The sequence below is a fragment of the Engystomops pustulosus genome, chromosome 10 (assembly GCF_040894005.1).
Source record: "Engystomops pustulosus chromosome 10, aEngPut4.maternal, whole genome shotgun sequence".
NCBI classification, from domain to species: domain Eukaryota; kingdom Metazoa; phylum Chordata; class Amphibia; order Anura; family Leptodactylidae; genus Engystomops; species Engystomops pustulosus.
Genome location: NC_092420.1, coordinates 69,491,653 through 69,507,636, shown reverse-complemented (window position 1 = coordinate 69,507,636; position 15,984 = coordinate 69,491,653). Strand labels below are relative to the sequence as shown.

At 45.3% G+C, this 15,984-nt stretch overlaps 1 protein-coding gene across 2 annotated transcripts in view; it reads right to left on the bottom strand.

The window, feature by feature from the left end:
- The window catches only part of DPYD (dihydropyrimidine dehydrogenase), a 654,802-nt gene that overhangs the window by 334,274 nt on the left and 304,544 nt on the right, over window positions 1-15,984 (bottom strand). For both annotated transcript variants that reach the window (XM_072127199.1, XM_072127200.1), the window contains one exon: window positions 377-484. In XM_072127199.1, coding sequence (XP_071983300.1) covers window positions 377-484 — 108 coding nt within the window. The remainder of the gene's footprint in view (window positions 1-376; window positions 485-15,984) is intronic.

Here is a 15,984-nt window from a genome sequence, read left to right as displayed (position 1 = left end):
CATCTTGTCTGTAGAGCTGCTGCTGTCCCATCAGCAGGCTGCTGCTGTGGACAAGAGGTGCATGTGTCTGTAATGCCCTCTGCCTCCTAACCCTCCCCATATAGTACAAGAGAAACTATTCATGCCAGAGGAATGTGCCTAACTATAGTCAGGAGATTAGGGTCGTATCCAGGGACAACCAAAATATAAACACCAGGACTAATAGAGACAGGTTAAAATTAAATCTGTGAAATGCTGTATTTCAGTTAATAACAGTAAATTAGAGAATGTGTTATTTTGTTATCCTGAGTGTATATCAGAATCTGGTCCTTATGGGAATACCCCTTTAATTGTGGAGAATTGTTCCTGGAATGATTTGTCTGTAAAATGTGCTCACCTTGTTTGCTTGCTTTAGCCACGATGGGTAAGAAGTCTTTGGATGTGTAGAAGCCTTGCTCTATTTTAAGACCGCTGAAAACATCTTCAATTTTTGGCTCAGGCAAACCTAAAAAAGAGGGTAAAAGTCACTTGCTTGAAGCTCAGGAATAGGTTATGATTAAAGGAACATTCTAGGTAAAGCTGATACATGATGTTATGCCCTGTGCAGGACCTGAGGGTGCAAGGCATGAGCATGGGATGCTTTTTATGGTGTCGTCACCTTGCCCTTGCCAGATGAACTTCTTGCAAAAGCTGGGTTTAAAGATGTTAAAAATGTTGTATTCTAATAGCATGTAACATAAAAAATATAACAAATATGTAACATGTACAATTAAATATTTTCAACAGCCATGAAATGAGAAGAACGGAGTAAGCGGAAGCTTTTATAAACCTGTAAACATTGTTAAAGGTAGATAAATATGCATTTAAGCCATACAATGTAAGGACCCTACACTGCAATGATCAATTTTAATGAGCTGTCCTATTTTTAGGACTATACGTTAGCTCTGTACATGCACCTTGCACCTCCGAGGATCAATACGAAATCCACATTGACTGACTAAACCAAAGAGGCCTACTTTTTTATTCAACAAGCAGAAGTAGGCATTAAAATAGGACATGTGGCTTTGTAAACCTTTTATAAACACAGGTTTGCAACTGAACAGTATTGATCCATACCTCAGTGGTAGATAAATGAGAAAATCAGCATCACATAAGGGGGGGAGGAGGAAAAAAAAAAGTGAGAAAACTGGTTACACGAAAAAATAGAATTCTCTATAGAGTATATTCGTGTTTCCAGGGGTTTTGCAAAGTGAAGCAAAAACAAATGTAACAAAATAATAACATAAGATGATAAAGTTTATAAAGGACAATGATATCACTAATAGTAATGTCTGGTTTCTTCTTTTTAAAATTGTATTCCTATCATCCATAAATAATGAGAAAAGATAATATTTTTTAGTGTATCATTTCCCATATGTAATATTTACACCTAACAATTTTAAGGGAACCGGTCACCTCCTCCCCTGCTACAAAACCACAAAGAGTAGCTTGTCCATCAGCTTTTAACATATGTGCGATAACTCTCACAGGATGCTGAGTGATGTCGGATATAGGAGGCTACAAAGGGTGCACAGGAGGCGGGATCAGCCATGCAAATGAACGTTAGGACCTCCTTGACTTTATCTTATGGTGGAGATGGGAAGATGGGAAGAGTAATAGTACTTTTTGGAGGCATGTGCAGAATTGGCCAGCTATAAAAACACATTTTGAGGATTGAAAACTGATGGACAAGGTACTCTTTGTGGTTTTGGATGAGGAACGTAAATAGTCTGAAATCTAAAAAGTACAACAGAACTGCTGGACTACAATGCAAAATCTACTATGGACTCTAATGCTTTGTGTAGCCCCAATTTCAGTATCTTCCAGGAAATTTCAGCATCTTTAGGTTACTTTTTTGTGTTGTCATGTGACATGCAGTTCAAGGTAAATCCTCTCTATTCGTAATCACAAGCCACAGTGGTTACCTCTACTGCTCTAGGGGTCTTCACCAAAGCCAGTGCTTGGCTGCAGCCGTGACCCCCTTAAAACTGCCAATAGGAAAGCAGGAACTCCAAACACCAGGATCTTTGAATAGCAATGCCGCAATGGGGGCTCATGTGTGATTTGAAAAAAAAAATTAAATGTGGAGGCCATTCCTTTATGTGTATGCCTTTACTGTTTCGTACATAATCCCCAAATGTGCCAGAAGTCATTAAGCAGAGTGCTTTAGGCAGAGCCTTCCTAATTTACATGTCTGAGCCACATAGTATAGTTAGAGCTGGAAGAACATTTTGGGGCAAATTTACTAAGGGGTTTGGCCGTCGGACAACCTGACTGATTCGGACAAACCGCGGAATTTAAAATTCAAATTGTGTCGCAGGATCAGCACTCACATACACTGGGAAGAAGATGGTGAACTCCGGCAGACCTGAGCAGGGAAGGGACACATTCAAGAAATCGGGCGAACGCTGTAAGTGAATCGAGGCAGCTCCGAAATCCTCTTCGGACATTCCGGATTGACGGACACAATGGGGCAGGTAAGTAAATGTGCTCCTATGTATCTCCCTCCGTCACTTCTCATCATGACTTCTCCTCTCTTCCTCCTCCTCCCCTTGCCTGGCTCAGTCTGTGTGTGGCCTATCACCAGGATCAAGTATTGCAAACCAAGCACACTGACATACTGGTGTGGGCCACCTTTGGCAGGATCTGCTCTTCTTTGAGCTTCTTATGCTCTAGTTTTGACAAAAAAAAAAGGCTTTTAAAACTATGCAAAGGGGTCAGAGTCTGGAGCCCCTCAGGCTCATTTGCATAATTTTAAAATCCTTTTTTTTAAAAAAAACCAGGACATAAAAATCTAAGAGAAGAGCTGATCCTGCCAGAGGGGGCACACACCTGAATGTCAGTGTGCTTGGTTTACAATCCTTCATCCTGGTGGTAGATGTCCTTTAACATTTAGTTTTCCTTTAAGTCTTCGATATACTATATAAAATCTCCTATTAGTTTGTTTATCCAAGTTTCATTAGTAAATGACACTTATTACATTGTAATTGAACAATATTAAAAACCTTCCACCGGATATGTCAAACAATAGTTGAAACTTTTGTTAAAAACACTATAAGGAAGTTGAGAAATTACAGAATATGTGTACAATAAGAAGTAGATTCTGTGCTAAGGAAGCTGTGATTATGAGAACATGTAATAAGGTGAGTGTAAATCACAGTATTTGGAACTTGTCATTTATTCTGTATTTATTGTAAGGTGTTCCTAACCTGAGACAAAGTAACTTGACACATAACAATTCACATTACATTGAAAATTTCAAGTTAAAGTTTGCAGTATGAGGGTATAGACTGTATAGTGTTTCCTATGCTTGAATATAGCATGCACAAAGAATTAAGTAAATTATTAAGACAACTGATATTTCAAAATCATTTGTAACTAGAGATGAGCGAACACTAAAATGCTCGGGTACTCGTTATTCGAGACGAACTTTTCCCGATGCTCGAGTGCTCGTCTCGAATAACGAACCCCATTGAAGTCAATGGGAGACTCGAGCATTTTTCAAGGGGACCAAGGCTCTGCACAGGGAAGCTTGGCCAAACACCTGGGAACCTCAGAAAAGGATGGAAACACCACGGAAATGGACAGGAAACAGCAGGGGCAGCATGCATGGATGCCTCTGAGGCTGCCTAATCGCACCATTATGCCAAAATTATGGGCAACAGCATGGCCATGACAGAGTGACCGAATGAAGCTAGATAGCATCTAAAACATCCAATAATTGACCCTGACACTATAGGGGACGGCATGCAGAGGCAGCGGCAGCAGGCTAGAGAGTGGCATGGCGACATACCCTAATTGGACTCAGGCTTCAAACCAATGGGTGTCAGAGAGGAACCAAAGGAGGTGAGCAAGAAGCGCTCAAATAATATCGGTACATGATAAAAGTTTGCCAGTATATTTTGTGGATTACACAGCAGGGTGGCGACAAAGTTAACATGGAAGCCATGAAAACAACCCAAAATTCTGCCTGACACAGCTCGTTTGATAAGGGGACCATGTATGCTTACAGTTCATGCCAGTCGCTGCACTGGCTGCCAGTCTCCTTTCGAATACAGTTTAAAATAATAATAACCCTCATCCATAAAGCTCTGTATAATGCTGCACCCCCCTACCTCTCCTCTCTTATCTCAGTCTATCGCCCAACCCGTGCTCTTAGATCCGCCAGTGATCTTAGATTAACCTCTACCCTAGTGCGGACCTCCCACTCGCGTCTCCAAGACTTCTCTAGAGCTGCACCAATTCTATGGAATGCTCTGCCCCGGACTATCAGACTAATACCTAACCTCCAAAGTTTCAAACGTGCTCTTAAAACCCATTTCTTTAGGCAAGCCTATAACACTCATTAACTGCATGAAGTTTTAACTCTTCTACTAACCCGTCCTGTGTCGTCCTCCCATCTGTTATCCAGCAACCAACAGGCACCAGACTTCTCTGCAGTCCCATTCACCCTGGACCTGGTATATAAGATGACGGCTGAGTGGTTCAAGCGACAGCAATTCCATTTATTATATTTTTTTCTATTCCCTAAGAAGAATGGCTTGACCATTAAATATTCTTTTACCTCGTGTTACCCCATCATCTTCATAAACCGTAAGCTCTGGCGAGCAGGGACCTCACTCCTGTTGTTCCATACAAATGTTGTGCTCTGTTACATTACATTTGTATTTGTTTCCTATGATTTGTAAAGCGCTACAGAATATGATGACGCTATATAAATAAAGATTATTATTATTATTATTATGGAGGCAGTGAACTAGTAGTAGATTAAAGGTGCTGCAACTATGTTAGTTGGATCTTGGGATGGAGCTGGCGCTCTGCAGCCAGGCGAGCTTTCGCCAATCCAAGCCCCTGTCTCTAGGCTACTCCCCAAACAGCACTTCTAAGAACCTTTTGTATAAGATCAAGTGTAGTAGCGTTCTTATAAGTTTAGGATATGGCGGGTGAGGGGAATGTAAACAGATGCGCAAGAAGCGCATGATGCGCATGGAGCTGGCGCTCCGCTGCCAGGCGAGCTTTCGCCAATCCAAGCCCCTGTCTCTAGGCTACTCCCCAAACAGCACTTCTAAGAACCTTTTGTATAAGATCAAGTGTAGTAGCGTTCTTATAAGTTTAGGATATGGCGGGTGAGGGGAATGTAAACAGATGCGCAAGAAGCGCATGATGCGCATGGAGCTGGCGCTCCGCTGCCAGGCGAGCTTTCGCCAATCCAAGCCCCTGTCTCTAGGCTACTCCCCAAACAGCACTTCTAAGAACCTTTTGTATAAGATCAAGTGTAGTAGCGTTCTTATAAGTTTAGGATATGGCGGGTGAGGGGAATGTAAACAGATGCGCAAGAAGCGCATGATGCGCATGGAGCTGGCGCTCCGCTGCCAGGCGAGCTTTCGCCAATCCAAGCCCCTGTCTCTAGGCTACTCCCCAAACAGCACTTCTAAGAACCTTTTGTATAAGATCAAGTGTAGTAGCGTTCTTATAAGTTTAGGATATGGCGGGTGAGGGGAATGTAAACAGATGCGCAAGAAGCGCATGATGCGCATGGAGCTGGCGCTCCGCTGCCAGGCGAGCTTTCGCCAATCCAAGCCCCTGTCTCTAGGCTACTCCCCAAACAGCACTTCTAAGAACCTTTTGTATAAGATCAAGTGTAGTAGCGTTCTTATAAGTTTAGGATATGCCGGGTGAGGGGAATGTAAACAGATGCGCAAGAAGCGCTGAAATAATATCCCTAAATGGTAAAAGTTTGCCAGTATATTTTGTGGATAACACAGCAGGGTGGCGACAAAGTTAACAACTTTGATGTGGAATCCATGAAAACAACCCAAATTTCTGCCTGACACACCTCGTTTGATAAAGGGACGATGTATGGAGGCAGCTATATGGACGACTTTTGGAGGTAGCAATGGAGACAACGTGTGGAGGCTGCTATGGAGACAATTTAATTTGGATAGTGCCTGTATGTGGCAGTCCCAAACATTTTTCAAACCAGAGGAGCAGGTAGGTGGCCCTCCAGTAAAATGGAATAGATTGAGTGCCTGTATGTGGCAGTCCCAAAAATGTTTCAAACCAGAGGAGCAGGTAGGTGGCCCTCCAGTAAAATGGAATAGATTGAGTGCCTGTATGTGGCAGTCCCAAAAATGTTTCAAACCAGAGGAGCAGGTAGGTGGCCCTGCAGTAAAATGGAATAGATTGAGTGCCTGTATGTGGCAGTCCCAAAAATTTTTCAAACCAGAGGAGCAGGTAGGTGGCCCTCCAGTAAAATGGAATAGATTGAGTGCCTGTATGTGGCAGTCCCAAACATTTTTCAAACCAGAGGAGCAGGTAGGTGGCCCTCCAGTAAAATGGAATAGATTGAGTGCCTGTATGTGGCAGTCCCAAAAATGTTTCAAACCAGAGGAGCAGGTAGGTGGCCCTGCAGTAAAATGGAATAGATTGAGTGCCTGTATGTGGCAGTCCCAAACATTTTTCAAACCAGAGGAGCAGGTAGGTGGCCCTCCAGTAAAATGGAATAGATTGAGTGCCTGTATGTGGCAGTCCCAAAAATGTTTCAAACCAGAGGAGCAGGTAGGTGGCCCTCCAGTAAAATGGAATAGATTGAGTGCCTGTATGTGGCAGTCCCAAAAATGTTTCAAACCAGAGGAGCAGGTAGGTGGCCCTGCAGTAAAATGGAATAGATTGAGTGCCTGTATGTGGCAGTCCCAAAAATTTTTCAAACCAGAGGAGCAGGTAGGTGGCCCTCCAGTAAAATGGAATAGATTGAGTGCCTGTATATGGCAGTCCCAAAAATTTTTTAAAACAGAGGACCGGGTAGGTGGCCCTCCAGAAAAATGGAATAGATTGAGTGCCTGTATGTGGCACTCACAAAAATTGTTTCAAACAGAGGACCGGGTAGGTGGCCCTCCAGAAACATTAAATGCATGAAGTACTATAGCAAGAGCCAGTGGGCCCTGTCAAAAAATAGCCATTTTCCTCTGCTTTACTGTACAAAGAGGAGGAGAAGGAGGAAAATGAGGAGGAGGAGGAGTGGATCTATTATTCAGGTTGAGCTTCCTTCACCTGGTGGAGATTGGAAATTCTGAGAAATCCAGCCTTTATTCATTTTAATAAGCGTCAGCCTGTCAGCGCTGTCAGTCGACAGGCGTGTACGCTTATCGGTGATGATGCCACCAGCTGCACTGAAAACCCGCTCGGACAAGACGCTAGCGGCAGGGCAGGCAAGAACCTCCAAGGCGTACAGCGCCAGTTCGTGCCACATGTCCAGCTTTGAAACCCAGTAGTTGTAGGGAGCTGTGTGATCATTTAGGACGATGGTATGGTCAGCTACGTACTCCCTCACCATCTTTCTGTAAAGATCAGCCCTACTCTGCCGAGACTGGGGACAGGTGACAGTGTCTTGCTGGGGTGACATAAAGCTGGCAAAAGCCTTGTAAAGCGTACCCTTGCCAGTGCTGGACAAGCTGCCTGCTCGCCTACTCTCCCTCGCTACTTGTCCCGCAGAACTACGCACTCTGCCGCTAGCGCTGTCAGAAGGGAAATACTGTTTCAGCTTGTGCACCAGGGCCTGCTGGTATTCATGCATTCTCACACTCCTTTCCTCTGCAGGGATGAGAGTGGGAAGATTTTGCTTGTACCGTGGGTCCAGGAGAGTGAACACCCAGTAATCGGTGCTGGAATAAATTCTTTGAACGCGAGGGTCACGGGATAGGCAGCCTAGCATGAAATCTGCCATATGCGCCAGAGTACCAACGCGTAAGAATTCACTCCCCTCACTGGCCTGACTGTCCATTTCCTCCTCCTCCAACTCCTCCAACTCCTCTTCTTCTGCCCATACACGCTGAACAGTGAAGGACTCAACAATGGTCCCCTCTTGTGTCTCGCCAACATTCTCCTCCTCTTCCTCCTCATCCTCCTCCACCTCCACCTCCTCCGATATGCGCAGAGAAACAGACCTGAGGGTGCTTTGGCTATCAACAAGGGAATATTCTTCCCCTGTCTCTTGTGACGAGCGCAAAGCTTCCGACTTCATGCTGACCAGAGAGTTTTTCAACAGGCCAAGCAGCGGGATGGTGAGGCTGATGATGGCGGCATCGCCACTGACCATCTGTGTTGACTCCTCAAAGTTACTCAGCACCTGACAGATATCAGACATCCACGTCCACTCCTCATTGTAGACTTGAAGAAGCTGACTGACCTGACTACCAGTTCTGGTGGAAGTTGACATCTGGCAGTCTACAATCGCTCTGCGCTGCTGGTAAACTCTGGATAACATGGTCAGTGTTGAATTCCACCTCGTGGGCACGTCGCACAACAGTCGGTGAGCGGGCAGTTGGAGGCGGCGCTGCGCTGCCCTGAGAGTGGCAGCATCTGGGCTGGACTTCCTGAAATGCGCACAGATGCGGCGCACCTTCGTGAGCAAATCAGACAGATTGGGGTATGTCTTGAGGAAACGCTGAACTATCAGATTTAACACATGGGCCAGGCATGGCACATGTGTCAGTCTGCCGAGTTGCAGAGCCGCCACCAGGTTACGGCCGTTGTCACACACAACCATTCCCGGCTTGAGGTTCAGCGGTGCCAGCCACAGATCAGTCTGCGCCGTGATGCCCTGTAATAGCTCTTGGGCGGTGTGCCTTTTGTCGCCTAGGCTCAGCAGTTTGAGCACCGCCTGCTGTCGCTTAGCGACGGCACTGCTGCTGTGCCTAGAGCTACCGACTGATGGCGCCGTGCCCACGGATGGTAGTTCGGAGGAGGAGGTGGAGGAGGGGTGGGAGGAGGAGGAGGCATAGTAGGCCTGAAACACCTGGACCGAGGTAGGCCCCGCAATCCTCGGCGTCGGCAGTATATGAGCAGCCCCAGGGTCAGACTCGGTCCCAGCCTCCACCAAGTTAACCCAATGTGCCGTCAGCGATATATAGTGGCCCTGCCCGGCAGCACTCGTCCACGTGTCCGTGGTCAGGTGGACCTTGTCAGAAACGGCGTTGGTCAGGGCACGGATGATGTTGTCTGACACGTGCTGGTGCAGGGCTGGGACGGCACATCGGGAAAAGTAGTGGCGGCTGGGGACCGAATACCGAGGGGCGGCCGCCGCCATGAGGTTGCGAAAGGCCTCGGTCTCTACTAGCCTATAGGGCAGCATCTCCAGGCTAAGCAATCTGGAGATGTGCACATTAAGGGCTTGGGCGTGCGGGTGGGTTGCACTATATTTGCGTTTCCGCTCCAGCGTCTGGGGTATGGAGAGCTGAACGCTGGTGGATGCTGTGGAGGATCGTGGAGGCGACGATGGGGTTTTGGTGGCAGGGTCCTGGGCAGGGGGCTGACTAGCAGCTGACACAGGGGAAGGAGCAGTGGTGTGCACGGCCGGAGGTGAATGGGCTTGTTGCCACTGAGTGGGGTGTTTAGCATTCATATGCCTGCGCATACTGGTGGTAGTTAAGCTAGTAGTGGTGGAACCCCTGCTGAGCCTGGTTTGGCAAATGTTGCACACCACAGTCCGTCGGTCATCCGGTGTTTCCTTAAAGAACCTCCAGACTTCTGAAGATCTAGCCCTCGCCGCAAGAGCCCTCGCCACGGGAGCTTCACTAGTTGACACATTTGGCGCTGATGCACCAGCTCTGGCCCTGCCTCTCCGTCTGGCCCCACCACTGCCTCTTCCAACCTGTTCTGGTCGAGGACTCTCCTCCGTCTCAGAAGCACTGTGTTCACCCGGCCTCTCAACCCAGCTTGGGTCTGTCACCTCATCATCCTCCGAGCCCTCAGTCTGCTCCCCCCTCGGACTTCCTGCCCTGACAACAACTTCCCCACTGTCTGACAACCGTGTCTCCTCATCGTCGGACACCTCTTTACACACTTCCACTACGTCAAGAAGGTCATCATCACCCACAGACTGTGACTGGTGGAAAACCTGGGCATCGGAAAATTGCTCAGCAGCAACCGGACAAGTGGTTTGTGACTGTGGGAAGGGTCCAGAAAACAGTTCCTCAGAGTATGCCGGTTCAAATGCCAAATTTTCCTGGGAGGGGGCAGACTGGGGGGGAGGAGGCTGAGGTGCAGGAGCTGGAGGAGTGCCCATTTCGGTGACATGGGTGGACTGCGTGGAAGACTGACTGGTGGTGGACAAATTGCTCGAAGCATTGTCAGCAATCCACGACATCACCTGTTCGCACTGTTCTGGCCTCAACAGTGCTCTACCACGAGTCCCAGTAACTTCAGACATGAACCTAGGGAGTGTAGCTCTGCAGCGTTCCCCTGCTCCCTCATCAGCAGGTGGTGTCTCACCCCGCCCAGGACCACGGCCTCTGACCCCTGCAGTAGTTGGACGCCCACGTCCCCGCCCTCGTCCTCTACCCCTAGCCCTCGGGTTAAACATTTTTAAAATGAGAGTTATAACTTTATTTTTTTTTTTACTTTTTTTTGTTTTTTTTTGTGTTTTTTGTTTTTTTTTGTGTTTTTTGTTTTTTTTTGAGTTTTTAAAACCAAACAATGCTATCCTATTGCTATGGCTATTTTCTAGCCAAGTATCAAAGCACACTACTATGCCAGATGAGATGACACTGAGTTAGTGCCTAATTGAAATCCAACCCCTACTAAATTTTCCCACTTCGGTCTTTGCTATGGATATGTGCGTCACTAAGCGCAGAACACAGCGGTCGCAAGTCTCACTACAAATTGCTCAGAATTGGCTAGTACATGCACTGCAGAAAGTACAGCCACCAGCAGATCAACCAGAAATCAAATATATAGAACGCTACTGTAGGCGTAAGTAAGCTCTTTGTATTCTCCTATGGCTATTTTCTAGCCAAGTATCAAAGCACACTACTATGCCAGATGAGATGACACTGAGTTAGTGCCTAATTGAAATCCAACCCCTACTAAATTTTCCCACTTCGGTCTTTGCTATGGATATGTGCGTCACTAAGCGCAGAACACAGCGGTCGCAAGTCTCACTACAAATTGCTCAGAATTGGCTAGTACATGCACTGCAGAAAGTACAGCCACCAGCAGATCAACCAGAAATCAAATATATAGAACGCTACTGTAGGCGTAAGTAAGCTCTTTGTATTCTCCTATGGCTATTTTCTAGCCAAGTATCAAAGCACACTACTATACCAGATGAGATGACACTGAGTTAGTGCCTAATTGAAATCCAACCCCTACTAAATTTTCCCACTTCGGTCTTTGCTATGGATATGTGCGTCACTAAGCGCAGAACACAGCGGTCGCAAGTCTCACTACAAATTGCTCAGAATTGGCTAGTACATGCACTGCAGAAAGTACAGCCACCAGCAGATCAACCAGAAATCAAATATATAGAACGCTACTGTAGGCGTAAGTAAGCTCTTTGTATTCTCCTATGGCTATTTTCTAGCCAAGTATCAAAGCACACTACTATGCCAGATGAGATGACACTGAGTTAGTGCCTAATTGAAATCCAACCCCTACTAAATTTTCCCACTTCGGTCTTTGCTATGGATATGTGCGTCACTAAGCGCAGAACACAGCGGTCGCAAGTCTCACTACAAATTGCTCAGAATTGGCTAGTACATGCACTGCAGAAAGTACAGCCACCAGCAGATCAACCAGAAATCAAATATATAGAACGCTACTGTAGGCGTAAGTAAGCACTTTGTATTCTCCTATGGCTATTTTCTAGCCAAGTATCAAAGCACACTACTATGCCAGATGAGATGACACTGAGTTAGTGCCTAATTGAAATCCAACCCCTACTAAATTTTCCCACTTCGGTCTTTGCTATGGATATGTGCGTCACTAAGCGCAGAACACAGCGGTCGCAAGTCTCACTACAAATTGCTCAGAATTGGCTAGTACATGCACTGCAGAAAGTACAGCCACCAGCAGATCAACCAGAAATCAAATATATAGAACGCTACTGTAGGCGTAAGTAAGCTCTTTGTATTCTCCTATGGCTATTTTCTAGCCAAGTATCAAAGCACACTACTATGCCAGATGAGATGACACTGAGTTAGTGCCTAATTGAAATCCAACCCCTACTAAATTTTCCCACTTCGGTCTTTGCTATGGATATGTGTGCCACTAAGAGCTAAACACAACGGTAGCAAGTCCCCCTGCTAATTCCTCACAAAATGGTACTAGATGCAAATTAAAATAAAAAAAGTAGAACGTTATTGTAGCCCTAAGAAGGGCTGTTGGGTTCTTTGAGAATCACTCCTGCCTAACAGTAAGCTAATAGAACACCCTAACGCTTTCCCTGACCAGCAGCAGCTCTCTCCCTAGCGGCATCCAGACACAGAATGATCCGAGCAGCACGGGCAGCGGCTAGTCTATCCCAGGGTCACCTGATCTGGCCAGCCAACCACTGCTATCGACGTGTAAGGGTACCACGTCATGCTGGGTGGAGTGCAGAGTCTCCTGGCTTGTGATTGGCTCTGTTTCTGGCCGCCAAAAAGCAAAACGGCGGGAGCTGCCATTTTCTCGAGCGGGCGAAGTATTCGTCCGAGCAACGAGCAGTTTCGAGTACCCTAATGCTCGACCGAGCATCAAGCTCGGACGAGCATGTTCACTCATCTCTATTTGTAACACTTAGGTTATATGGGTTTATATCCCATGAGACTTCTGCAGGTAAGCTATGCTCCTGTGTCGATAACCATTGAAAATGCCAACCATAAAATCGGGAATAGGACCTGCTCTATTGTTTCCGTCTTGTACAGTCAACTCATGCATGGGACTATGAAATTCACAGCCTTGTGTATAAGCCTATAGAATCGAATGAGGAGGTCTGCTAGCTAGAGAAAATATTTGTGTTCTGTGCAGGTACCCTAAGACTAACAAAAAACAACACAGATAAAATCATAGTATCATAGTATATAAGGCTAGAAAAACACACAAGACCAACCTTTAAGAATTTTCCTCATAACCCAGGATATTTTTTTCTCCAGAAAGTCATCCAGGCCTCTTTTGAACATGTACATAGAGTCCGCCATAAAAACCTCCTGTGGCAGAGTTCCATAGTCAAATCATTACATCACTACTGACAAGAGATGATGTCACAGCTTATTTTCTTTTCCTTCATGTCCAATGACCTCTATATAGATAACACTGACCCATCATTACATCACTACTGATAATAGATGATGTCACAGCTTATCTCCTCCTCCTCCCTGTACAATGACCTCTATATAGATAACACTGACCCATCATTACATCACTACTGACTATAGATGATGTCACAGCTTATCTCCTCCTCCCCCCTGTACAATGACCTCTTTATAGATAACACTGACCCATCATTACATCACTACTGACAATAGATGATGTCACAGCTTATCCCCTCCCCCTCCCTGTACAATGACCTCTATACAGATAACACTGACCCATCATTACATCACTACTGACAATAGATGATGTCCCAGCTTATCTACACCCCCTCCCTGTACAATGACCTCGATATAGATAACACTGACCCATCATTACATCACTACTGACAATAGATTATGTCACAGCTTATCTCTTCCCCCTGTACAATGACCTCTATATAGATAACACTGACCCATCATTACATCACTACTGACAATAGATGATGTCACAGCTTATCTCCTCCCCCCTCCCTGTACAATGACCTCTATATAGATAACACTGACCCATCATTACATCACTACTGACAATAGATGATGTCACAGCTTATCTCCTCCCCCTCCCTGTACAATGACCTCTATATAGATAACGCTGACCCATCATTACATCACTACTGACAATAGATGATGTCACAGCTTATCTCCTCCCCCTCCCTGTACAATGACCTCTATATAGATAACACTGACCTATCATTATATCACTACTGACAATAGATGATGTCACAGCTTATCTCCTGACCCTCCTTTACAATAGCCTCTATATAGATAACAGGGACCTATCATTACTTCACTACTGACAATAGATGATGTCACAGCTTATCTCCTCCCCCTCCTGTACAATGACCTCTATATAGATAACACTGACCCATCATTACATCACTACTGACAATAGATGATGTCACAGCTTATCCCCTCCCCCTCCCTGTACAATGACCTCTATATAGATAACACTGACCCATTATTACATCACTTCTGACGTTAGATGATGTCACAGCTTATCTCCTCCCCATTCCTGTACAATGACCTCTATATAGATAACACTGACCCATCATTACATCACTACTGACAATAAATGATGTCACAGCTTATCTCCTCCCCCGCCTGTACAATGACCTCTATATAGATAGCACTGACCCATTATTACATCACTAATGACATTCGATGATGTCATAGCTTATCTCCTCCCCCCTCCCTGTACAATGACCTCTATATAGATAACACTGACCCATCATTACATCACTACTGACAATAGATGATGTCACAGCTTATCTCCTCCCCCTCCCTGTACAATGACCTCTATATAGATAACGCTGACCCATCATTACATCACTACTGACAATAGATGATGTCACAGCTTATCTCCTCCCCCTCCCTGTACAATGACCTCTATATAGATAACACTGACCTATCATTATATCACTACTGACAATAGATGATGTCACAGCTTATCTCCTGACCCTCCTTTACAATAGCCTCTATATAGATAACAGGGACCTATCATTACTTCACTACTGACAATAGATGATGTCACAGCTTATCTCCTCCCCCTCCTGTACAATGACCTCTATATAGATAACACTGACCCATCATTACATCACTACTGACAATAGATGATGTCACAGCTTATCCCCTCCCCCTCCCTGTACAATGACCTCTATACAGATAACACTGACCCATCATTACATCACTACTGACAATAGATGATGTCCCAGCTTATCTACACCCCCTCCCTGTACAATGACCTCGATATAGATAACACTGACCCATCATTACATCACTACTGACAATAGATTATGTCACAGCTTATCTCTTCCCCCTGTACAATGACCTCTATATAGATAACACTGACCCATCATTACATCACTACTGACAATAGATGATGTCACAGCTTATCTCCTCCCCCCTCCCTGTACAATGACCTCTATATAGATAACACTGACCCATCATTACATCACTACTGACAATAGATGATGTCACAGCTTATCTCCTCCCCCTCCCTGTACAATGACCTCTATATAGATAACGCTGACCCATCATTACATCACTACTGACAATAGATGATGTCACAGCTTATCTCCTCCCCCTCCCTGTACAATGACCTCTATATAGATAACACTGACCTATCATTATATCACTACTGACAATAGATGATGTCACAGCTTATCTCCTGACCCTCCTTTACAATAGCCTCTATATAGATAACAGGGACCTATCATTACTTCACTACTGACAATAGATGATGTCACAGCTTATCTCCTCCCCCTCCTGTACAATGACCTCTATATAGATAACACTGACCCATTATTACATCACTTCTGACGTTAGATGATGTCACAGCTTATCTCCTCCCCATTCCTGTACAATGACCTCTATATAGATAACACTGACCCATCATTACATCACTACTGACAATAAATGATGTCACAGCTTATCTCCTCCCCCGCCTGTACAATGACCTCTATATAGATAGCACTGACCCATTATTACATCACTAATGACATTCGATGATGTCATAGCTTATCTCCTCCCCCCTCCCTGTACAATGACCTCTATATAGATAGGTTAATCTCGTTCCTAATAGTCAGTACCTAAGAGACTTGGTTATTTCATCGATTAATGGGAGATTAAGCCAGGAGTGGTTGAACATACAGAACAGGTGCAAATCCTGGGATTACTGACCCATCATTACATCACTACTGACAATAGATGATGTTACAGCTTATCTCCTCCCCCTCCCTGTACAATGACCTCTATATAGATAACACTGACCCATCATTACATCACTACTGACAATAGATGATGTCACAGCTTATCTCCTCCCCCTTCCTGTACAATGACCTCTATATAGATAACATTGACCCAT